The sequence below is a fragment of the Chaetodon auriga genome, chromosome 11 (genome assembly GCF_051107435.1).
Source record: "Chaetodon auriga isolate fChaAug3 chromosome 11, fChaAug3.hap1, whole genome shotgun sequence".
Lineage (NCBI taxonomy): Eukaryota > Metazoa > Chordata > Actinopteri > Chaetodontiformes > Chaetodontidae > Chaetodon > Chaetodon auriga.
Genome location: NC_135084.1, coordinates 25,913,025 through 25,937,768, shown reverse-complemented (window position 1 = coordinate 25,937,768; position 24,744 = coordinate 25,913,025). Strand labels below are relative to the sequence as shown.

The 24,744-nt window shown below is 46.2% G+C and overlaps 1 protein-coding gene across 1 annotated transcript in view; it reads left to right on the top strand.

Annotated features, from left to right (window-relative positions):
• epas1b (endothelial PAS domain protein 1b) overlaps positions 1 to 24,744 on the top strand; it is a 43,586-nt gene that overhangs the window by 1,948 nt on the left and 16,894 nt on the right. The window contains exons 2-5 of the mRNA XM_076742483.1: positions 17,370 to 17,560; positions 21,116 to 21,264; positions 21,927 to 22,014; positions 24,483 to 24,601. Coding sequence (XP_076598598.1) covers positions 17,370 to 17,560; positions 21,116 to 21,264; positions 21,927 to 22,014; positions 24,483 to 24,601 — 547 coding nt within the window. The remainder of the gene's footprint in view (positions 1 to 17,369; positions 17,561 to 21,115; positions 21,265 to 21,926; positions 22,015 to 24,482; positions 24,602 to 24,744) is intronic.

Here is a 24,744-nt window from a genome sequence, read left to right as displayed (position 1 = left end):
TAAATGAAAGTCTTTGAGTTTTGGACTGATTGGTTGGACAAGATTTGAAGACGTCGCTTTGGACTCTGGGAAATAACGATGAACATTTTCATTTTGTAGAGTAAATCTTTATTGATGAAGTGTGGGGATAATCAGCAGATTAAGCACTGATGACAGTAAACATTGGATGAAGGCCTAATCTGAGACATGTCTTCGAGTTGGGTTTGCCGGACACCTCCTTGTCTGTCTTGTCCACCCTTGTGACTCTTTTCTCTTCATTTCTCATCTAACAGTCAGTATCAGATCAGATGAGAGCGGATCAGGCATTAAGACAGAGGACAGAGACACTGGGCACTCTGTCATCAGGCATGAAAGCAACAGAAAAAGAGAAAATGACATTAAGAGACAGAGAGCGAGACAAGTCCAGGAGCGTTTCCTGCGGCTCGCCGACGCCTGGGCGCTTCCACACGGAGCTATCGGCCATTTTAGGGAAGGAGACGAGCAAGTGTGTCTCTGACAGGCTGCAGAGGAAGAGTGTGTGTAAGTGTGTGAGAGTTCACTCGTTGTTATCTCATTGAAGTGTGTGTTCTCCTCTGTGTGTGTGTGTGTGTGTGTGTGTGTGTGTGTGTGTGTGTGTGTGTGTGTGTCACACAGTAGCTCATTGTCGCTGCTGCCTGGAAGTCAGAATTCACAACAGCTGCACATTAGTTTTATTAATATAACTGGAGTTGATGAGAGGACAAACTCGCTGGACTGTCTTGATTGTCCACTTACTGTCAAAATGCAGCTCCTGTCTCAGCAGAAATGTCACAGAGATAAAACACCAGAAGTCCAGAAAGCGTGCACAGAAAACAAGAACAAAATGTCAGAACCAGACGAGCGCTTGTGTTGTTTGTCCCTTATTTTCTGTGCAGGAGGATTATTATTTAATAGCTGTGTGTAATTGTAAGTATGTTTGCAGCAGGGCTGGAATGAACTTTCATTTTCATCGATCGAGTGAGAAAATGACAGAAAACTGTGGAAACTTTTCAATGACCCAAATCAACGTTGTTTGTTTTATTCAGTAAAATTCAAATATTTCCAGTTTATTATCAGAAAAGACGAAGAAAACCAGAAAAATCCTCACATTTCAGACTCTGGAGCTAAAAAAAACAGCTGATTTTACAATTAATGAATTGAGGTTGATTATCAAACTGTTGCGCCATAATTTCATGATGATTGACTCATCATTAACTCAGGTTAATGATTCCAGCTGGAGTTTCCAGCTGATGTTAAATCTCCATGAGATTAACGCAGTCATGTACCACAGGCAGAATTATTGTGTGTCATGATTTCCTGCTTTAAAACAGATCAACTAAACAAAGTGAAGAGGACCAATCAGAGCTTTCCAGAGCCTCAGATGACGTCTTTAAATTCTTTGCAGCGTCTAACCAAGAGTCAAAAATGCACAGTTTGCTGTAACAGAAGAAAACCAGGCGTTAGCCATACCCGCTCAACTGACTAATCGTTGCAGCTTTACGTAAAAACATGCGGATTTGAAGATAAAATAATGAGAACAGCAGTAAGAAAAGGTGTAAAGATAAATATTTCTGCCAGAATTTTGCAGCATGTGTCAAGTAAGGTGGACAAAATATTAGAAACACTTCACCATGTGGGCTGTGGACGGCAGCGTCATGGTCTGGGTCTCATTTCCATGTTCCCATATTTCCACCATCACGATCTCGGCTGAAGCTGAACGCGCTGGTTTTAGCTGCCACGCCTTAAAGGCGCTGCACAAACCGTTTGTTATAGCAACCAGCAGTTCCCAAATATCCAAACATGCTCCTGTCACAGGCAGTGGCGACCAAGCAAGTGTATTATGGGAGTTGCCTTTTAGAAAAGCAGAATTGGCCAATGATTTCTAACACTCATATTAAACTTTTAATGTGATTTGCTTGTGATAATGTTTGACTTGGCTGCTCTTTGTTGACAGCGCATCAGTGGTCAGTTGCAGGTCTCCAGAGTCGCCTTATTGTTTGGAAGTTGAAACAAAGGCTAAGAAAGAAAGCAGAGAGCTTGAGGAGGTGAGGTGGTGGTCGGCGCAGACTGGATGAACTTTGGAGAAACAGGCAAACCGGGTCACATCCGTGGTATCGGATGCTGGAAGCGCCGCCTGCTGGCTGAGCGCGGTAAACACTCAGTCTGTCACAGCTTCAGTCAGCCGTTACCTCTGATTGAGGTGACACATCAGCGGGGTTCCTCTTCCACCGCTGCTACATTAAATGCCTTTATTTTTACATGGCGGCTGACTGATAGCAGCAAAAAGGCGAGGGCCCCACACATCTTTCAACATGTGATTCCTCTGGAAACACATCCAAAGGTCAGAGTCCAGCGCGGCTGCCAGGCAGATATACATTACACGACTGTGGAGAGATTGATCCAAATGGGTCTATTTTCTGTCTCTTTCTAAGACCTGTCGCTGTTTTCATAGTGTGTGTGAGGAGTGTGTAACAGCATATTCTGGCAGCGTTTCTCACAATACAAAGTAAAAATACTGCAGCTTGAAGGACTCGTGCCCTGCTGAGAGGAACAACATGGCCGATCCACTCGGCAGTTCATCTTTAAAGTCCACTTCCTGTCACGGTGACAGTCACAGTTTTATTGCATATTAAATAGAACTTTGTTTGCTCTAACGATCGCTGGTTCGTTGCCACGCTCGCTAATGTTAGCATTGCTAATTTGCTGCCACAACCATTGTGGCTCGTGTGGCTTATTTTCTCATCCTAATGTTACAATGCTGTGGATTGGAACATGTGCCAGTCCCGGGTCGGATCTCAGATCTCTGGGTTCAGGTCTACCCATGCAGACCTCCCTATCTGATTAAGTGGGTGGAGGCTTTGCTGAAACTGGAACATTTTTTCCTGTTTGACAAGATTATTTTGCCAAACTGTTCAAGGTCAAGAGTGAACTTTCACACTCGACTTGGTTTTATTTTGCAAAGAAGTTGCAGAAAGTAGAATGTGCAGTGGCATCGCTTTGGCCTTCCATCTGAGAAGACGTGATACACACTGTTACACTCCGAAAATGAGCCACTTGTTTGGCCTTTTGGTTTAAAATGTCCTCTTGTTTTATTCGTCTGTCTGCTGCTCCTGCTTCTGGACTGGATCTTTGTGCCTCGCTCTTTTGTGCTAACTCATGAGAGGAGATGAGAGAGGAGGGAGAGGGAGGAGAGCAGGCTGCCAAGAACAAGCCGGAGCCGCGAAGGGGAGGACAGAAAGCTGTTCAAGTCGTCAGAGCGATAATCAGCTGGACGCGGAGGTGAAACACACTAACACAAATAAACGAGGTCGCGGAGGCAGACGAGGAGAAGTCGGTCCGCTCAGCGGCGAGCTCGGGCCTCGCTGGCACGCCGCCGTCAGGCCTCTTTTGTGTGCTAACCCCTCGGCCTCCCAACACTACCCAAACATCACGCCACTGAGAGCGGCCGCTCGACCTGCCCTCTGAAAGCCAGAGGAATGCAAGGAGGGACGCAGAGAGACGAGCGCAAATGTCTCAGAGCGGATTTAGTGCCGCTCGCAGGCAGAAAAAGGTTGTTTTTGTTTTCCGATGGGAAGCAGTTCAGTCCATCAGCTTCAGCCCAGCTGTGAGCGTTCGCACTGAAACAGACACGGCGGACTTGTTCTCTGATCACAGCTGATTGCTAAATGACTGCTGTGAGTTCAGGTTTCAAGCCTGTTTTTAGGGCAGCAAGCAACAATTATCGATTCATTTATTGATCAGGCGTAGATTTATTGACCAACAGTGACGCGACAGTCTGTCGGTTCAGAAATATTAAAACGAGCTGTATCAAACTGAGAGAAGCATCAAAGTCACGTCATGACTTTTAACTGATTATCTAAATAGCATCATTTCCTGCCTTTTGACCCGTTGATTAAGCGTTAAAACACTCGTCATTGTGAGTCTTTCGGGTTCAGGCATCGTCCTGTTGTTCAATATTCAGGCTGTGTTCATCCTGCCTGTCGCTGTCACATATTTATCCTTTTATCCAGAGCGTCTCAGCAAACTGCTCTCTGACCGTGTTTTTCAGTAGCTTCGCTCTTCATGGTCGCTCGCAGCTCTCGTGGTTTTATTTTTTTTGCCTGAACCTTTGAAGTACTGTGTTTAGTATTCTTACATCCACCCGCACCTCCACCCAAGACCTGCATGAGGCAGGAGAACAAAGCGCTTCGCTCACTCCAAAGAGCATCACCAGCCAACAAACTAACCCGCCGTAGCTCGTTCATAGCGTGAGTAAATCTATAGAAACATGACCTGTAGGACACACTGTCGGCCTGAAAGCTGCAGAGCTGAGGCCCAAACTTTTTTTTTTCTAAACTGACACACTTGTTTCCTTAAACTGACGGAGTCTGAACAAGAAGGATGAAAAGCTTCAGTGAGCTGTCATGGAAGAAGGTTCACGACTGCTGCATCTCATGCCGAGTTTGTGACTCATCAGCTTGTTTATTGGCTCTTACTGACACGGACTTCCCCAAAACCATCGTCCAGGATGATTTTGGGAAAGCATGACGGAGCTGGGAAGTGAGCCCTGGACAACACTGATGTTTTACTTTTGGTTTGATCACTTACAAGAATCAGCTCGCTGCTGCCTGTAATCGCTCCCAGAGCTGAGCCGACCTTTGTGTAGGATATCAGGACAGAATATTACTTTGACAAAACAAACGGACTCAGAGTGAGCTCGGAAATGTGAGCGCGTCCACACTGTGATCAATGAGCTCTTCTTGTGCCCTGAAGTCGACTCTCAGACAAACAGCAGCTTTATATCAGCAGCACTAAAAGCCACTCGAGCGTGTTTGTCAGCCTTGAATGAGCTTAAGAATCCGTCTTTGTGCTCGGCTGTTTGTGTTTGGACTTTAAAGCTCGTATTCAGAGTTTTCCTGAGTGCAAAGGAATGAAACACACAGAGACAATAGAAAGTGAACAAAGCAGAGATTAAAGAGCGTTGAGCGAGTGGAAGATTGACTGCAGACATGAGACGTGATGCAGATTCTGTGTTTCCCAGCTTTGAGTCTGTGAGCAGATATTTAACACATCGCTGTGAGAGCAGACAGAGCTCAGAGGGCAGAACGGAGGAGTGATGGAGAGTTTAAAGGTGAACAAAGTCAGAGTTAGACGATTGTTTGAGGGATTTTCCCGTCGGACTTCAGTCCGCCGCCGCGTGCCGCCGCCTGCTCGATGCGTCGGCCTTATTCTTTCAGATTCTTCTGCTTTTCACTGAAAATTCCCACAATTTCTTGGAAAAGTTTTAACTCGATTTTATGCCCTTATGCTTCCAAAAATACGTTTTTCCTGCTGCAAGACGATGCTGATTACCACCGACAGCGTTAAGTACTTTTAGTTAGTTATTAGTTTAATTACCTACATATTTGCCTCTTTAAAATGTTGTTATTTCAACATTTACAGCTCAGAAAATGCTCAAAAATTAGAGGAATTTTTCAAAAAATGAGAGAAGTAAACGAGTTCCTGATTGGCTTAAAAACTGTTACTTTAAAATCTTTGTGTTCTTTATATTTATTAACCAACTTTATCTAATAATTAGAAATAAGCAGATACATTTTTCCCATCGTGAGCACAATAACAGAAATATTCAGACACGTTGTTGTTTTTGGATTTCAGTTAAATGAGAAAAACATTTAGATAATAAATCTTAAGAGTCAGATCTGCAAAGTGGTGACATCACATGTAAGAAAATGATCTCGAGTAATGAGGAAGCAAAAGAAGTTTGTCAGTAAGACACAAGAAAAATGTCCAGATAAGATAAGAGTTTATTGATCGCAGCCGGGAAAATTCACCTGTTACAGCAGCAACAATAAAAAGGAGCAAACAGACAAGAATGAAAGCATCTGTAGAGTCTGTGTACGTCCCGCCGGTGGTCAACCTGAGGCCCCGCGCAGTTCAGGGGCCCCTGCATGAAGTCCCTTTGGCCCCTGCCCAGCGAGGGGAAACAGTGGGGGGGGGGGGCTCTGCATCTTTCCATTGTTATTTTTATCTCATTCATTCTCACCACCCATTCCTCCTCCTCCTCCTCCTCCTCCTCCTCCTCCTCCTCCTCCTCCTCCTCAGCCTTTCCATCTTTGTTTTCCTCCTTCAGTGTCTTTTTGCTCCAATCACATTCTCTCATATTTACCCCCCCCCCCCCCCCCCCCCCCCCCCCACGTCTCCCCCGTCCCTCCATGTTTGAGGTCATTTGACCGGGCCTCCCCTCTCTCCCCTCCTTCAGAACTCTGTCTCCTTGCCGTTTCCTGTTTCCTGTCGGCCAGCTCCCCTTCTTCCTCTTCCTCTGCTACCAAAATGGCCCGCTTCCACCGTCGGCTGAGCGTCACCTGGCTGAGCTCCAGGTCTCCGACGTCTCGCTCCCGCGGGTCCAATCAACTCTTCTACCGACCTTCAGCCGAATCATGAATGGTTCAATTATCAGCTGCTGATTTAGCGAGCGGACGTCCCCGAGTGAGAAACGTGAGAGGGAGGGAGAGTTCAGCAGACAGTAAATAAGATGTAAACTTAAGAATGAGACATAACGAAGAAGTAGTCATCTGAAGATGAGGAGCTGTTGATTGTGTGTCTGCTCCAGATGTGTTGACCAGGACGAGGGACCGCTGGCCATGTTTCAGCCTGTAAAATGAGGCTTATCAGAGCATTAAATCAGAGTCAGTCCGATGATTCAGTGGCAGACGGAGCAGATGTGGAGGTCAGGGTGGTGCGTTGAGCGTCCATGTTTGTTTCTGTCTGCTGATCTTTGAGCCCTGTGGAGACAAACAGAAGTCCAGTTTACGTTCAGTGTTTCTGAGGTTGGATCTGCTGGAAGTCGCCCCCACTCTCACATCAGTGCCATCTTAAAACAAAAGTGTTGCAATTATTTTGTCCAGCTGCTGTTGCCAAGGTCAATAATGCACATTCACGTTTAAACTAGGTGAAGTCAGGAACAGTCCTTCAGGAGTACCTGCAGCTTTCAGCACGTTCGTTCTCCTCCTGGGCCTCCACAGCTTCTCCTCTGAAGGCCACACTGCCTCAGAGCTTGATTTCTACCGTCAGAGTGTCCAAACACTGAGGAGAGAGTCCATCAGAGCAGACCTTCGGCCTCAGCTCGGCTCTTTGTTTTCAGCTTTTCCCTCCTCTGCAGAGTGAAAGCTGGCCTGTGTGAGAGGCTTCAGTGACGAAGTGAAAAACTGTTCCAGACCTGCATTCCTTTCTCTTTAAGTCTCTGTAATCCTCCTCTGCAGATTACTCTTACTGTACTCTAACTGTGAGCAGCGATGACGGGCAGCTTCTCCTTCAGCTCTGTCATCACGTCTCTTCAGCTCGCTTTCACTGCACACACACACTTTTACTGTGCTTTCCCAGCTCAGAGCATGCTCAGACTGGATTCCTCCTGCGGCTCAAAGCAAAGCTTACTTTTTCCTCGGAGGAGTTTGTTCTCAGGTCCGTGTTGTGACGTTACTGATGCTCATCTCACCTTTGTCCCACATGTGATTTTAAAACACTTCTTCAGCTCTCACACACTCATTCTCTCACTGAGAGCTCACACAGGTCAATAACAGGCCACCTTCGGCAGCTCTGAATAGATCAACCAGTTAACAAGTTGAAGCTCTTCATAAGAAATATGTTGAATAGATATTTAAATATTTTATTTAATATTTATAAGCCTGATTCAACATGTTGGAGCCTATTTTTTTGGCATCTGTTAATGTGAATAATGAGATTCTTCTGATATTGTTTTTGGGTCGTGATGCAAAGGCCTGTGCTGACATTGAAGCTGCATATGTATTGATTGTCTTTGTTTTGGTGCCGTCGTCTGTTCAGGCAGACGTCTCAGAGACAGACTGTGGACAAATAAAAGCAAACTACCTGCAAGCTTTGATGCCTCTGAGCAAAGTGAGGAAATGATAATTCAGTTTGTCTGACTCTCAGCTGTGCAGCTCGTTTAGTATTCTGCTGGAGAGTCTCCGTCTGGTCAGCTGACCTCCGTCACACCACCTGTGCTCGCTCGCTCTCTCTCTCTCTCTCTCTGTCTCTCTCTCTCTCGCTCCTCTGTGCCTCTTTCAATCAGCGAGTCTATCCCGACCATCAGCGTGGCGTGGGCGGGTTTGTTTGTTTGTGCCAGAATGTGTGCGTGCGTGTGTGCGTGCGTGCGTGTGTGTGTGTGTGTGTTTGCTTGTGTGTGTGCGTGCGCGCGCCTCTTTCATGGACTATCAGAATCATCAGCAATCTCCTGCATCGTTCTTCCCCTGATTGAGCTGAAGTCGGGGCCCCTGTCTGGGATAGCTGTTTGTTTGGCTCTGTGTGTGTGTGTGTGTGTGTGTGTGTGTGTGTGTGTTTGGCTGTGTTTCCAGAACTCCATGTTCCTCAGGATCACAGATTAGCCAGTACTGTATTGTTGCTCTGTGTTTGTGTTCGACCAGGCGCCACAACTACAGGAAGACCCACTGTAAGCAAGGAAAGGTGTGTGTATATGTGTGTGTGTGCGTTTGTATATGTCTGCTTAGCTGTGTGTGTGTGTGTGTGTGTGTGTGTGTGTGTGAGTGTGTGTTTTGGGTGTGGGCGGCCTGTTTGGCCTTTTCTGACCATGGACCACCTTTTCTAGTGGACAGTAGCATCTTTTATTCATAAATACACAAACACGAGTGTGATGTAAATAAAGGAGCAGAAGAAGAAGAAAACAGCGGCCGTCCAATCAAATCACTTTGTTTTAGATTCAGGCTGCAGTTATTTTCTGTAGTTCAGCCGTTCTCAGGGTTTTTCACGTTTTAATTGTTTCTGTTTCGATTAAAAAAATGAATAAAATTCTGAAAATCATCGTTTTCTGTCGTAAAATGATTTTTTTTTCATAACAATAACATTTGCTCAGATCTTCTGAGAAAAGGCCTCAGTGTTAAATTTGACCTCTCTGGAGTTCTTGGAGATGTTGGAAGGAGTGTTTTTCCCCTTTGAGCTAAAGGCTAGCTGGGTAAATAAATAAAAATACAGGCCGCTCGGTGCAGGTCAGACTTATTGATTCCGCACCAGAGAAATTGACCTGTTACAAGAGCGAGAATAAAAAGGAGACAGAAAAAAAAGAACAAATAGACAATAAAAAGATAGAAAATACAAGCAGCTGTAGAGGCGATATGGACATGATGTGCAGAGAGTGTGAAAGTATTTCCGTGTGGAGAACAGCTCAGAAGTTAAAGACGTTTCCTGATTTAGATTCAAAAGAAAATCAGTAAAGAGCGGCAGTCTTATTTTCGACCTGCAGACACAGGAAGGATCCAAATGTGAAACAGGAATGGAAAAATGAGGGTTTGTGGTGTTGGGGAACCTTTATTTTTTTAACATTTTTGATGCTCACTGACTCATTTCTGCTGTCAGTTGATATTCTGGGGAGATAACGCTCCTGGACGTTATCAAACATTAACTCGATAAAGTTGTATCTTGCACACAGTCAGCGTACTCGGAGCTGAAGATGAAGCCGTGCTTTCGTCCTCTCGTGTTGAGTCACAGTCCTTTAAAACACATTTCTCTGTCGCTTCATGTCGGCTGTCAAACACACTTCCAAACAAACACCGCTGACATCATTACTTACACTGCTTTTCTATTGTTTGTGCATGTCAGCTCACAGTTCACCTTCACATGAAGCTAATTTTCTTACATTAGCAGCTGAGAAGTGATGCAGTGTCAGATAATCCAGAGGGAACAGTTTCCGTCCTCAGGTCTGCGTGCAGATCAGAACAGATGAAGCTTTGTGCAGCGCTGCAGGCTAAACTGTATTAACAGTCTCATTACTGTCAGCAGAGAGAGGAACAGGCTGGATGTGTGAGAGCGGCGGCCCCGGCCTCCTTATTCTCTGTGTTTTCTTAAGTTCTGGACCTGAGAGCCGAGCACCATCTGATGCTCTGTTGGTGTTTGCGTGTGAGCGTGTGTGCTCGAGTCGCCCTGAAGCCCCTCAGGTTCCAGTCTTGGAGGCTCTGACTGACAAGTTAATCGCAGAGAAGTGATTGAAAAAGCTGGAGGGTGTGAAAATGAGTGAGCGATGACAGCGGCAGGACAGCTGCTCTGACTCCTTCCAGGGAAAGGAAAGTCGCTCTGCTCTCAGCTAACTGAAGGGCTTCAGGTGCGTCGTTGGCTCGCAGACGACGCTGATTGACGGGCGCAGTTTGGGTTCCGGTGGTTGAATTCAGAAACATCAGCTGCACCTTAGAACCACAACGTAGTGATTTATAATGTACAGTCTGACAAGTGTGTTTAACACGAGCAGCTGTGGATGAGAAGTGTGTGTGTGTGTGTGTGTGTGTGTGTGTGTGTGTGTGTGTAAAGAACAGAAACACACACTGAACCAGGACCATCAGCCATGATGCTTACTGCTCTGATGGTTTTCTCTGACAGACCAGTCCAGTCCAGACTGGTGGAGTCACTGGGTTATATGCAAATGATGACTGGTTCCCAATCCATCAGAGCTTCCTATTGGCTGCTGCTAAGAGTAACTGTGACGGTCTGTTGACTGAACAAAGAAACATTACGACACAATAATGCAGCTCACAGTCACCTTCAGCCTGAAACCTGCGTGTCACCACACTTTCAGTGTGAGTCAGAGTGTGTGTGTGTGTGTGTGCGTGCTTGCGGCCTCGTGGCCTCGCATCCTCTTACCTCATGTGTGTGCTAACTGGCCTTGTGACTCTCAGTGGTTTAGAGCGACAGTGTTATTTCTGTCACTGAGGTCTCAGAATGTCAGGTATTTTCTACCTGTCTGTCTGTCTGTCTCTCTAAGATAAAACTTTATTGATCCCACGCAGGGGAAATTAATTCATAGTAACGTAAAATTCGCCTTTGGCTGATTTGACTGACAGGGTGAGACTGTTAATGCTGATGCCTCCGTGTGTGTGTGCAGCATTTTACTGTTGTAGTTGGTCCAAGTGGAGCTACTTTGAACTGTTTTACAGTCTGTATGGTCAGCTAGTTTAGTCCCAGTCCCAATGCTAACGCAATAATGATACCGTGTGAGAGATGATCAGCTGATGGACTTCTGAAACACATCAGACAGACTGAAGCTGTGGAGTGAGAAGTGCAGTGTCTCCCTCTGAAGTGTGGGAGAGCAGAGGTTTACAGGAGCTGCAGTAACAAAAGGAAAGTCAGCATTATGAGCCCAAAGAGGTCACAAACAGCCCGGCGGGCTGCAGGTTGACTTCAGATCCTTTTAGGGCCTCGCGGCCGGGCGATGTTTGCATGAGTGCAGGATGATGAAAATAGCTGGCAGCCCTCATCGCCGCGGCTCAGGTTGCTATTCTGACACGTCTAAACTGAGCGTCGAGATGTGCCAATGAATCAGAGCAGAACAAAGAATGTTATCTCTGCTTTGACATCATTTTGTGGCCGCGACGGGAAGCAGAGCAGCGCTTCACGTGATGTTTTCATTTGAGCAGCTTCAGCTTCGCGTGTGATGGACGTCGGCGCGTGGACAACATTCCTCCAATCACAGTCCGGACGGTGTGTTGTCGTCTTCCAGCAAGCGAAGCATCATTACTCATCAGAGGTGACCTCACTGTGTGTGTGTGTGTGTGTGTGTGTGTGTGTGTGTGTGTGTCTCTGTGTTTTGATGGTGTGTGTGGTCAGTGTGTGGTGGGATAGAAACTTGGGTTGTGGTGTGTTTGACCTCTGACTTGTTTGCTTTTCTTCATGTGTTAGTTTGTCGCTCAAGGAAAGGTGTGTGTGTGTGTGTGTGTGTGTGTGTGTGTGTGTGTGTGTGTGTGAGAGAGAGAGAGAGAGTGACCTTTTTAATCATCACAGGACCCTGTTGTTCTAGGCGTGTGTGTGTCACACATCTGTAATTGGCTGCAGTTGAAATGGTGTGTGCCGGCGCTCTCGTGTGTTTGTGTGAGGCTCGGCTGCACACACTTCACGTAGCACAAATAATAAAAAAACAGATTAATAGCTTATCCTTAGATCCTAACTGTAAAGATCCCTTCTAACACAATAAAACAAAATAAGTTAAAATATCCTTTAAAAAAAGGTAAGATATAACTTTATTAATCCCTGCCGGAGAAATGAGGACGTTACAGGCAGCAGTGATAGAAACAGGAGTATCAAAGGAGACGTGAGCCAGATGTTGAAGGACAATTCAAACTTTTTGGGAAATATGCCTGATTACTTTCTTACCTGTGACACACACTGACGGCATGTTTAAACACGGACAGAGGAAGAAGAGGCTGACACATACTAACTGAGTGATGCTCTTCCTCTGTATGTTTGAGGCAGATGTTGATGTCCAGAAAAATCCAAAATATGTCATTTTTAACCCAAACACATAACAGAAAGACACATTTTTGGTAACGATCTCGCAGTCAAGACGTTTTACAGTCAATCCAGTCAGTCCTCTGTACTTCACACATCAGCCAATGGCGTCATATCGATGATAAGCTCATATCAGCTAATGCATTAGCCTGGCTAGTTTATGGCATAAGTTTCTATTAATTTTAATGTTTCTTTTCTTCACTCAGTTGATGCATTCAGACCTCAGACGACTGTTTTCTGTTCCTGTTCAGGACTAAAGCACGGTCAAGTTTGTGGATGAGAAAGGATGAAACACCTGAAGCTGTGTTTTCTGACAGGATAAGAAGCTGTTTCATCATGTCGTGAGATTACCTGTGATTTCATGTCACGCTGGTGCGTCTACAAGCCGACAGAAACCAGCCTCCATGACGCTTTTCCAGCTTTGAGAAAGAGTTTAAACCAAAGTTCAGACCAGCTGCTGTTGGAAGGTTAAATATTAAAAGTAAAGCGTTTGCCTCAAGTCTCACGACATTTATGGGAAGAACAGAAAGAGGCCACTGGTTTACAGGCTGCTGGTTTTACTGGTGCTTTCATGGGATAATCCTTTATTACAGGAGCTTCAGCAAACAGTAGAAGAAGTCTTCCTGCCGCAGTGCGCTGATCAAAGTGTCCGTGATGATAATGAGATATTAACTCATCCCTTCATCACTCCATGTCACGCCATCACATGTCCGCCAGGCGCTCGCTGCTATTGGCTGAGAAAGGAAAAGAAAAAAAAACTCTTCAGAAAATGAAATACATCTGACCCACAAAAAGCCTTTCAAGTGTTTTTCGGGATGTTTGATGAGATTCCAGCTCTCGTCGGGAGTGGAGTGACTGGCTGGAACACTGATTGGCTGAACGGTGTTTTCCACATGGCTTGATGGCATGAACTCGTTGCCCTCTGCAGACAGACTGTTGTGTCTTGTCGAATGCGAGTCGGCACTGAGCTGCAGCTCCGAAGGTGGATGCTGCGAGGGGACGTTTATTTATGCCGCACCTTTCTATCAGACATCACAAAGTGCGTCACAACGAGAGAAACAGACGCCGCGTCAGAGTGGGAAACAAAACAAAGGCGAGTCTGCACAGGTGCTGCAGCCGGGGGCTGTTTTAAAGGCGTCCGCAGATCAGGAGCGACAGACCGACTTTAACTCTGACCGAACAGAGCGCCGAGAGGGGGACCAGGGTCTTTAGGTGGATTCTGGTCTTGATGAGGGGTCAGAGCAAAGAAATCCAGAAAGGTGTCACATGAGATCTACAGTTAGCAAGATTATGGACAGTGTGCGTCCAGCTCTGCGGGGACAGGACGGGAGCGAGTGCACCTAACGACCTCTGACCTCTGGTGTGCGTTTGTGAATGTGTGCGAGAGGTCAGTGAGTACATCAGAAGGCTCGGTGCCCTGATGAAGCGCTGCGACGCCCATTGTTTAATATCCTCAGATAGTCTGCTGGGACCTGCAGCAACAATGGCTCCAGACAATCAAAGAGTGGCACCACACACACGCACACACACACACACACACACACACACACACACACACGCACACACACGCACACACACACACACACGCACACACGCACACGCTCAGGAGCTAGCTGTGTTAGCTGTTCCAGCTGACTCGGTGCAGTGGGAGCAGTCAGCGGCCGTCTGCTGGCTCATCAGTAATGAGGGTTTTGGGTGATTTTCGGTGGGGTTAATGAGTTTAAGCCTCAGACGGACGAGCAGGGAGACACACTGATGGGACATACACTCGATGAGATAAGATAATGGCGCTTGTGTGCTCTGCCTTTCCTGTTCATTGTATGCCGCCTTCTCCTTAATGTGTGTTTGCATGTTTGATTGTGTCGTTTTTATCTGTGTGCGTTCTGTACGGTCTAGATCGTAGCCAAAGGGGAAACTGTGGTTTTATGTTTGGAAGCACTGAAACCACCAGCGCTGACGCTGTTGATGTGAAACCAGTTTTGCTCAGCCAGATAGATCTGATACGGGTCTGGATGTGAGTCTTTGTGGTCTAAATCCTTTAAAACTAGAGAAAAATGTGATTGTATCGTAAGAATATTTCAGCTTGTTTCTAGTGACGTTCTGAGATTTCTAAAAATAAATGAATCTTTCTTGATGTTACAAACTGAACTCAGTGGATTTCAGGTGGATTTAATGAGCGAGAAGTTGTCTTTCCTGCTTTGGAAGCTCTTTCTTGTTCACAGATTACAGTAAACAGAGTTGTTGACAGCTCAGAAACCGCTGATCAAAAGCAAGAGTGGCTGTGAATGACTGCAGGTGATAATCTGATCTTTTACCTGAAATATTAGTTTAGTGATTATTTAATGAGTGCACTGCACCGTTCCACCGGATAAACAGTGAGGCTGATGATACCAAAACAGATTTTTTTGACTTGTGGCAGTTGTTATTGGACGCACAGGTGAGCCCAGGGGGAAGACTTCAGGTGCTGTGTTCTTTAATGTGGGTCAGGAGGCTGCCAGAGAACATGTCGGCCTTCTTACAACATGGCCTCCATCTGGGACTAGAATCTGTGTGTGTGTGTGTGTGTGTGTGTGTGTGTGTGTGTGTGTGTGTGTGTGTGTGTGTTTGTTAATTTTGGCAGTGATGAAGTGTATTGTTGGATTGAATGAATAACGCGCTGGTACACTGGCTCAAATTCAAATGGACTCAGAGACACCAAACCCCACTCACAGTGTGTACACACACACACACACACACACACACACACACACACACACACACACTCTGCAAAATGTCTCCTTTCAATGTTCAATATTTCATCTGTTTCCTTAATTATCCCCATTTTTCCAATGATTTTTTGGCACCTCACAGCACTGAAATACTTCAGTACTGAACCTGGATCTCAGTCTTCACCTGAACCTGTTCTGGCTTTAATTTAAGTCACACCCACAGCAGCTGATCTCAGCTGTGCACGTTTCCATCCCGTTTTGTGTTTCAGTGCCAAACTGTGGTTGTTGTTGTATTTCTTCTGGTCCTGCATGTTGCAGGTTTGGTGCTTTCGTGATCCGCTGTGATAAACTTGGTGGCGTCACTGCACAGGGAGGCTGTCTAAAGTTCAGCAGAGCAGAGCCACACCTGAAGTTATCGTCATCGTAGTGCCAGCAGACAGATCAAAAGTTCAGAATCTGTTTGTTCAGATGTTTTTAATCTTAAACTGATAAAGGTTTTCCTCAGCTCGTGACGAAGCGCAGCATGCTCACTTTGAGTCTGTCAAACATAGCCTTATATATAAAACATCACATCCCCCTCGTGGGACTGATGGAGTCTTTATGAGGCGCTCGCAGCTAACCGCCACTGTTAGCAGGCTGTACGTGGAGATGGCAGAAAAATGGCCTTTTAGTGAGGCGAAATGAAGAGACAACAGCAGAAATATTAAAAATGTTGATAAGGCTGATAATAAATCTCAGTGCTGCTGCACGTGTCCTGTTTGGCTGAAGGACTTCAGCTCGTCTCTGAGGTCCAGAAAGGTGGAGCGCTGTTGCTTTTATTCACCACCTTCAGTGAGGTGGTGTCAGAGCTCAGCGCTCATCAAGGTGACAGACCAGTGAAGCCACGTCTGGTGGTCCTTTTTCTTTTCCTTTTCTTCTTTTCAGTCCACAATTAGCAGCAAAAAGTGACTGTTTCTGCTGGTTTTTGATCTATATTTCCATCCCTGCATGTCTGTGTTAGTGGCAGATCACATGACGTGAAGGTGCTGCCACGCACGCGAGCTTCATGCAGTTCAAGCGTCTGCACAGTGTGCTGCTGGTCTGAGGTGATGAAGAGGAGTTAAATGCAGCAGGATGGCTGGCTGCTGTTATCTTTATGATGCTCTTATTTTATAGTCTTCTTGTATAAATCTAAACATTGCTGCAGGCTGAAAGAGTGTGAAAGTGTGAATGCGAGCACAGGACAGAGCCCAGAGAAGCCCAGAGTCCGTGTGTTATGTCCTAATATGGTTTGTTGTGCTGCGTTCTTTGAGCCTTGACATCAAAATCTAACTTCAGTTTGGGGAACAGAGCCAGAAAAAGAGGCCTTGTTCTCGGGGAGTTCAGCTTGCTGGCATGATTTGGGCATTATGCAGGTTAATGTTTTTATCTGAAGACGTGATTGTTCTGGCCGAAAGCTTCTTTAAACAGCTGAATGAACTGGAGGAAATGAAAGAAATCGCCTGCTTCCTCCTCGTTAGCAGCTGACAAACCGTCATTAAAACTGATCAGCTGCACATGGAGCGTCTGCTCACCTGCACGCTCGGTGGCTGGACTTCAAACACGTAGCTTCGTCCTCTGTTTACCAAGTTCAGATTAAATTGTGCTCAGCAGGTCTGACTCAACCCAAATCAAAAGGAACAAGTCGAGTAAACAAACACATGAAGTGGACACGGTGTGCCGCGCGTCACCGCAGAGCTGATCGATGATGCCTCTCACACAGCTTTGGCTTCAGAAAAGGTCGCTTTATTAACAACATCAATGTCATCGAGTTCATGGAGTACTGAATGTTTGCACTGATGTTGAAGAAGATACTAATGCTGATGGGGCAGTTTGTTTGCAGCAGAGGTTTGAGTCTGTGATGCACTGAGCTCTGGTTTTACAGTCTGACGTGTGAACGTCTTAAAAAGTCTCAACGAACAAAAACAATTCATGTGCACTGAAAAGAGGTGAAAGTGTAAAACACGCCGTGCTTCTGTCCTCTGACATCTTCAGGCTCAACTTTACTGTCCAAAAACATCACAGTGAATCTGACTGTGAGACAGTCACACTTGCTGCTTGTCCAATCAAATGGGATTGATGATATTAGCATCTGAGCGCTGCAGCTCGCCAGCAGCCGTTTGTACGGTGTCGAACAGTGCATGAGTTATGGCTGCAGCATGATACAGGTAAATCTTAGATATAATTATCAACAAATGGCTGCTGTGAATGAACAAACAGCAGGTTCATAGCGTCCGTTGGCGAATTGATTTCCATTGAAGAGATGAAGCTCAGAAGCATGAAGCGCAATAAGTCCTTAAAATCAAACAGCAAGGTGCTTTTCAGCGTCCCAGAGGTGTGACCGTCGTCCCGTCTGTTTCTGTGCAGGAGCAGCTCAGAGCGCCGTAAGGAGAAGTCTCGGGATGCAGCTCGCTGCAGGCGCAGCAAAGAGACGGAGGTGTTCTACGACCTCGCGCACCAGCTGCCTTTACCCCACAGCGTCAGCTCTCACCTAGACAAGGCCTCCATCATGAGGCTGGCTATCAGCTTCCTGCGCACACGCAAGCTGCTCGCCACAGGTAGGCCGTACACACACACACACACACAAGCACATGAACACACACACATAAGCACATGAACACACACACACACACACACACACACACACACACATAAAAGCACATACAAGCTGCAGTTTGGTGCATTCAGATTTCTTACACAAAGGAAAATATGGACGGTCGCCTCCAGCAAGTTCAACATGATAGATGTGTGTGTGTGTGTGTGTGTGTGTGTGTGCGTGCGTGCGCGCGTGCGTGCGTGCGTGTGTGCGTGCATGCGCGCGCGGTTGTGTTCGTGTGTGTGTGTGTGTGTGTGTGTGCGTGCGTGCATGCGCGCGCGGTTGTGTTCGTGTGTGTGTGTGTGTGTGTGTGTCGGTGTGTATGACTAATCGTCCAGTAAAGTAGGAAGGTGTGTGTCGGAGCCTTTCTTTGCACTCCTTCCTCTCGTCTCATTTAAAATTAGCAGCTGAGGAAACCGGACAGAAAAAACGAGCTATTGTTCTGGAATTCCTTCGCTGCGTCTGCGTCGAAGTGAGATCAGAGAAGAAGAAAATTAAACAACTGCAGCAGCTTGGAGGAAAAAGTTTATTTTTTCCTCAGCCGAGGGTTGAAACGGTGCGTTCGGTTGACGCGGCAGAGACGGAGGTGAAGCCCTCGACACCATCAAACGTCCTGGTGGTTCGTTCAAAGTCAAATCTCTGGTTTCTGTATGTAAACGTTGATCAGTGCGTTGGACAGAAAGCAGCTGTGCTGAATCATTTCATACTTGTTTTGAAGCCTGACCTGACATTTAAAATCAGGTTCTGTGGCACTGAACAATAATTGGCTGCTCAACAAGCCACTGTAATAATAACAAGCTGCCACTGCAACAGGGAAGTATTTTGATTAATCCGAGACTTCAGGCTTATCTGTAAATCTTAACAAAGCCACCTGTCATTTCATCCCGCTGTTAATGGCCTACTTATCGTGTTTTTATAAACTGCTTTGCATTGTTTGGCAGCGAAGCAGCGATGTGTACGACCAATGCTTCCTTAAACAACGGTGGCTGCTGCTTCCTGCTTCTGTCATCAATCACTTTCAGTAACTCCTTTATGAATGTAACTCCGTTAGTAAATGGAGCCAAAGTGCTGTATAGTTAAAAGTTGACACATAAATTAATTACAGGTGAGCAAAAGTTTTAAATGCTTAGTAAGAATTATAATTTCTTAGTAGAAACGACAAACATGGTCAGGAAATATGAAGTATTTCTGTACCGTTAAATGAAATTAACGCCTACTGTGATTGGGGAAAAAAAGGTTAAATGATAAAATAACATGTTTTTCTTCAGCTGTCATCTGTTTTCATGTTGAGTTAAAGGGTCAGTGCCCCAAAAACCCCAAACAAAACTGTTTTCGTGCTTACCCCCGGTGGGATCTAGTTCTGCTGATAGTTTCAGTTTCATGTTCCAAGATTTTGAGATACGAGGCTCTGAAACCTCAGCTGCCACCCTAACGCAATTACAGCTGCGGTTAGCGATTCTGGAGAATGATATGTGATGTTGAGTCTCATTCCCAGGTCGCCAAATACAGACCAACCCTGCACCTTTAACGGCGTTCGCAGCATTGAAAAATGACATTTAGTAACTCGGCTACTCAAACCTTGCTGCGAACATTAAACTGGTTTGTAACTTGGGTGAACTGACCCTTTAAATTCAGCATCAAAGAGCGAAAATTCCTGGAAACTCTGGCACAGTCATCAGACACAGGATGAGGAGGAATGGAGGAGGTGAACGGAGGAGCAGGAGGACAGATGAAGGCATGCGAGACAGGAGAGAGTGCATCAGGAGGAGGAGTGGAGGTAATGAGGGCAGGAAAGCAGCGGAGGAGAGGAGAGGGGGATCCACGCGATGCGGCGGCAGATAGAGCGTTATCAGGCCGCTCTGATTGCTCTGTGATGGGACGACAGATTGCAGAGGAAGCGAGGAGCTCTGCCCATCGTTGGGCTGCTGCTGGCATTGCCCCTGCTAGCCATAACACCCGTCTGCCGTGGCGCCAAACACGCTTGCATGCGCGTTTGCAGACACGCACGCACGCACACACACACTCCTGCACACATAAACATGCTGTATATGCTCCCAGCAGCACATATGCAAGCGGCTGCAGGGAACACCTTTCTTACGTAACATGAGCGGGACACGAGGAGCAGGTTGCTGATGTGGGCTTTATGCCTCACTCATTAGCTTGACTGCGTTCTTAATTATTGGGAGTTATTTGCAATATTAGACCAAAGTTTTTGCTGAAAATCAATTTTAATGCGTGTGCAGAGATGCTGTATTTCTAGTTTAGCCGAAAATAAACCTCCCAGCAACTCAAAATGTCCTCTTGCTAAATTTTTTCTCGTTCGGTTCACACGTGCACATTTTTCATGTTTTTATGTCCTTTGTCGTGAAATTCTGAGGCAGAAAACCTGAAATGTGTGTCTTCAGTGATCGTGGTGCAGATCAGAGAGTCGGTGACGTTAGCAGGGTTTCCTCTGACGGGTTTGTTACGTGTTCCACGCCCTAACGTTTGTGTTTGAGGCAGTTTTGGGAGCAGACGGTGGATTAGCTGTTCTTACAAATGAAGAAGAAAAGGAAAGCAAAGGAAAAAGAAATCTGTGATCTGAGTCACACTGTGAGAGTCTCATATGACCCCCCTGTCCTGTCCCTTCAGTCTGTCCAGCACAACCAATGGACACACGTCAGAAAGTGGAGGAAATAATTATCTGAGCAGCAGCAGCAGCAGCAGCAGCAGCAGCAGCAGCAGCAGCAGCAGCAGCAGCTGTCCCTGCCGTCATTTCTCTCTCCATTCTTTTAAAACAAGGCCAGTTACACAACCAAAGAACAACAGAGAAGAAGAGCGCGGCGCGGTCCAAGCGGCTGGTAATCGCAGCTCAGTATTTAGGCCAAAGGTGCCGCTGGTCCTTGGACGGGGCCCCGAGAGTCTCCCCGGCTCCCCGGGGCCCATGAGAAAGCTCTGCGCTCCCCCTGGGGTTAACGCTATCTGGGCCCAGCTCCAAACTCAAGCCCTGAGCCTCGCCGGGAGCCCTGAGAACGGCCTCTCTTATCTCAGGGAAGCACACTGGAGGAACTGCAGGCACCTCCACCCCCATCGACTACTGGGCTTTGTTTGGTGTGAAGCCACCACACACACATGCACACACACACACACACACACGCACACACACACACAGTTTTTTGTATTAATTAACACACCGGAGTCTCTGAGTATAAATGTTTGGATTGTGCTCTGTACATATTTGAACATAATTGCATAATGTTGGTTATGTTCTGAAAGTGGGCAGCGATTAGAAAAGCTTGTGTAGTTTTGGGTGTAATTTGTCCGGGCTGGAGATCAGGAGTGGCCTGAGACGCAGGAAGAAGCTGCACTGGTTTGTGTTGGCCTCGAGCCAAAGCTTCAAGATGGAAAACAAGCCCGATGCACACACACACGCACACACACACACGCACGCACACATTTACAATGATATCCATTTCTGATCAGCATGCAATGAGAGAAACACTTTGTGTGACCCACCGCGTTCTGTCTCGCCCTGCAGGCTGTAGCAGCAGCAGCGACGGAGACGAAGACAGACGGATGGACAGTCTGTACCTGAAGTCCCTGGAGGGCTTCGTCACTGTGGTAACATCCGACGGCGACATGATATTCCTGTCCGAGAACATCAGCAAATTCATGGGGCTCACGCAGGTACACGGCCATTAGAGACAGAGTGGAAGATGATGGACACAAGCTCCTCTTAACGTCCACCAGAGTCATGAATGATAATGAGATAATGCAGTTTTCAGGCAAGAAGAAGAAGAAAAAGTCACCTTTTAGCTTAAAATTGATCTGATCTGATCTGATCTGACCTTGAAGAGTCTTTGATTTGGTGTTTATGGCGACCTCACAATGTTTTTACGTGAACTTTTATCATCAGCCAAAGAGTTTCATGTTTGCCTGTTTGACTTGCTGCTTATGGAAGCTGCAGCGTGCAGAATATTTGTTACACAAACAGTATTTTACCCACATCGAACATCTTTTTCCTGTGATGAAAAGTGTTTAGCTCTGTTTGTGATAGACGTCATTTGTATGTTTTAGCCGAACATAGATGTGAAACAGGAAGACAGACAGGGAGTCGAGCTCGTCGGGTCTGTGTGAAATACCTCTCATGCCAGCAGTGTGTGTTCAGTCCAGACGCTGAGGTTCGCTCTAAACACACTCAGCATTTTTTCAATCGCTGGCACTGACCTGAAAATCACAGCCGAGGCGAAGCTGACTGGAAGCTCTGAAGAACGTCAAAGCCTGCGTGTTGAGACCAGACAGGACGGACATGCATCTGTATGAAAACCATGTCTGTGTTCACTTTTCAGGTGGACCTCACTGGTCACAGCATCTTTGACTTCACCCACCCATGTGACCACGAGGAGATCAGAGAAAACCTCAGCCTGAAGACAGCTGGTCAGCCTCACCCACACACCTGTGACCTGCACCACACCTGTTTTTCACTTCATGACAGCCACAAACAAACAAATCTCAAGTTTTAATATGGACCCAAATTTTGAATATTTAAGTAAGAAAGTGAGTAAATGAAGTTCTGCACATCTGCAACAGGCAAAAAATAGAAAAAAAGCAGAAAAGGAAGGAATATTTAGTAAATATAGACTTCAAATAGGAGCAAGAGTGTGAAAAAAGAACAAATCAGGACGTTTGAAGTGGTGTTTTATGCTTTTAGACAATTAGACTGTGAGGGTTTCATGGTAAATGGAGGGATTCTGTGTTCGTGGCACTAGAGGAAAGGTCAGGGGTCCTCAGGGGACCATGAACATCCACATTAGGCCTCGCTGCAGCCTCGTCAGCAGGTCTCTTATCTTGCTCTTGAGCAAGTATTTGATGGACTCTGGTGGACGTCTCAACCCTCTGAGCCTTCTGCAGGGAGGTGCCTACAAATCTTGGCTCTTTAAAACAGCAGAAGTCCAACAATTCCTTTCACGTTCCAGCGCCTACGAACAGCTTCGAGTTGTGTCGGAGGGACAGAGAGCGATCCAAGGAAAACAAGTCAGAAAGCAAACATGTATGGTTATATAAAAGCGTCTATCTCATGAGCAAGTGTCCGGAGCAAACATGAGAACAGAGGGTCAGAGAGTGTATAGAGAGGAGCCTAAAGAGAGACAGAGCAGAGTGTGTGTGTGTGTGTGTGTGTGTGTGTGTGTGTGTGGGAGCTGGTGTGTCTTCGTGTGCAGAGAAGAGGGAAAGACGATAAGAGCCGTGAGCTTGAGGACGAGAAGACGATTAAAGACACAGAGAGAGAAAGAGAGAGAGGAACTGGGCATTATCTGTTACAGATAGGGAACATGGTATGACACAGTGTCCTCAGCAGAAAGACACACACACTCACACACACACACACACACACACACACACACACACACACACACACACACACACACACACACACACTCACTCACTCACTCACTCACTCACTCACTCACACACACACTCTCTGCATGTTTTCAGCCTACACACTGAGGGTTGCTACTCTGAAAAGAAACGTGAATACAGCTGAGGAACACTGGGAAATAAGAAGTGTGTAACTGACTGAAGTTCATATGAGAAAATAACACACTCGCACACACACACACACATACACACACACACACACACACACACACACTAAGCTGCGGTTGATAAGTCTTATCAGCTGTGGCCACAAAACACACAAGTGGAACAACATTTAATGACCCTTTCCCTTGAACTACGGTGGCTGAGAGAGCTCAACACATGCAAACAGACAAAACACAAGCAGATTCCGAAAAGGTGAATTTGACAGGACAAACACACGCCATGCTTCAGAGGTGTTTCCAGAGGACGCTGCAGAGCGCTGCACGGCGGCTTCAGGTCTGTGCAGCGGCCGTTCGTTGTTTCCCTGGTGTTTTGTTTTGTTCAGTCTGAGCTCTCAGCTCGCACGAGAGGTTTGTGAAGCGCTCTTCAAAACAAAGTGTGCAGAGTGGAGCTTAGACTTACATAGACTGATGATACACAAACCCGACGCTGGCGGCGTTGACGTCCCCTGGAAGCACCTCTGATGTCATTGTGTGTGTGTGTGTGTGTGTGTGTGTGTGTGTGTGTGTGTGTGTGTGTTTGCGTTTGCTGCTCTTGTGCTGTCGGATTGCTGAAGATTTTTCTGTGCTGTGTTTCATCTGTTTGCATGTTTTTTCTTCAGCTGCATTGAACACACTCACTCACACACACACACACACACACACACACACACACACACACACACACAGTGTTTCTGTGTTTGCTTAAGTGCAAACTATATAAAGATAAAGACACACTTGTGAGTGCGGACTCTGACAAAAGACACACTTCACCACTTGGCTCTGTGGCTGCAGCTCTGGGGCTGAACTTTGACCTCATGATGTAACAGCTTGGCCCAATTTCACATCCTCTGTGTGTATCTGTGTGTGTTTGTGTGTAAGTGTGAAACCTCAGCCAGTCTAACCCCTGACCATTTTCCCAGTCACATACGGGAAAAGCAGATAACGGGAGTGTTCTTTTTTTTTTTTGCTCATTTTGCTGAAAAGAAAACGGAAAATAATCAGACACATAATTATAGCTACAAGCAGGAAATGTGTGACTGGGCTTTAAAGGACTAAAGCATTAAAGTGAAGGTTAAACGTGTGTCATGAAAATAAAAAATTCAAAGACAAAGCATGTGAAACTGGTGACTTTTCAGTCTGCATCAGTTTAAATAAGACTGGTGCCATGTCGAGTGCAGTTTACTCCCTGAAAAGATTATTTCTGATAGCACTCAAAGATCAGTGTGAGTTTGTGAATTTATCTTCCGTCTGTCAGATTGAACACACGCTGCCCTGCAGGAGTCTCACTGCTTTCATTTCCGCCCTCTGTGACTGTTTGTGTTTCAGGCAGCGGCTTTGGTAAAAAAGGCAAAGAGCTGAGCACCGAGCGAGATTTCTTCATGAGGATGAAATGCACGGTGACCAACAGAGGACGCACCGTCAACCTCAAGTCAGCCAGCTGGAAGGTAAGAGACAGACAAGCCAGCACATCTGCAGCATCTGCACAGCTCACGAGAAGCCTCTCATACATTTCTACACAGGCTTTACTTCAGGTTGGCAGTACAGTGGATCACTGGTGTCCAACTGTTCTGGCTTGTTAGCGTGAAGC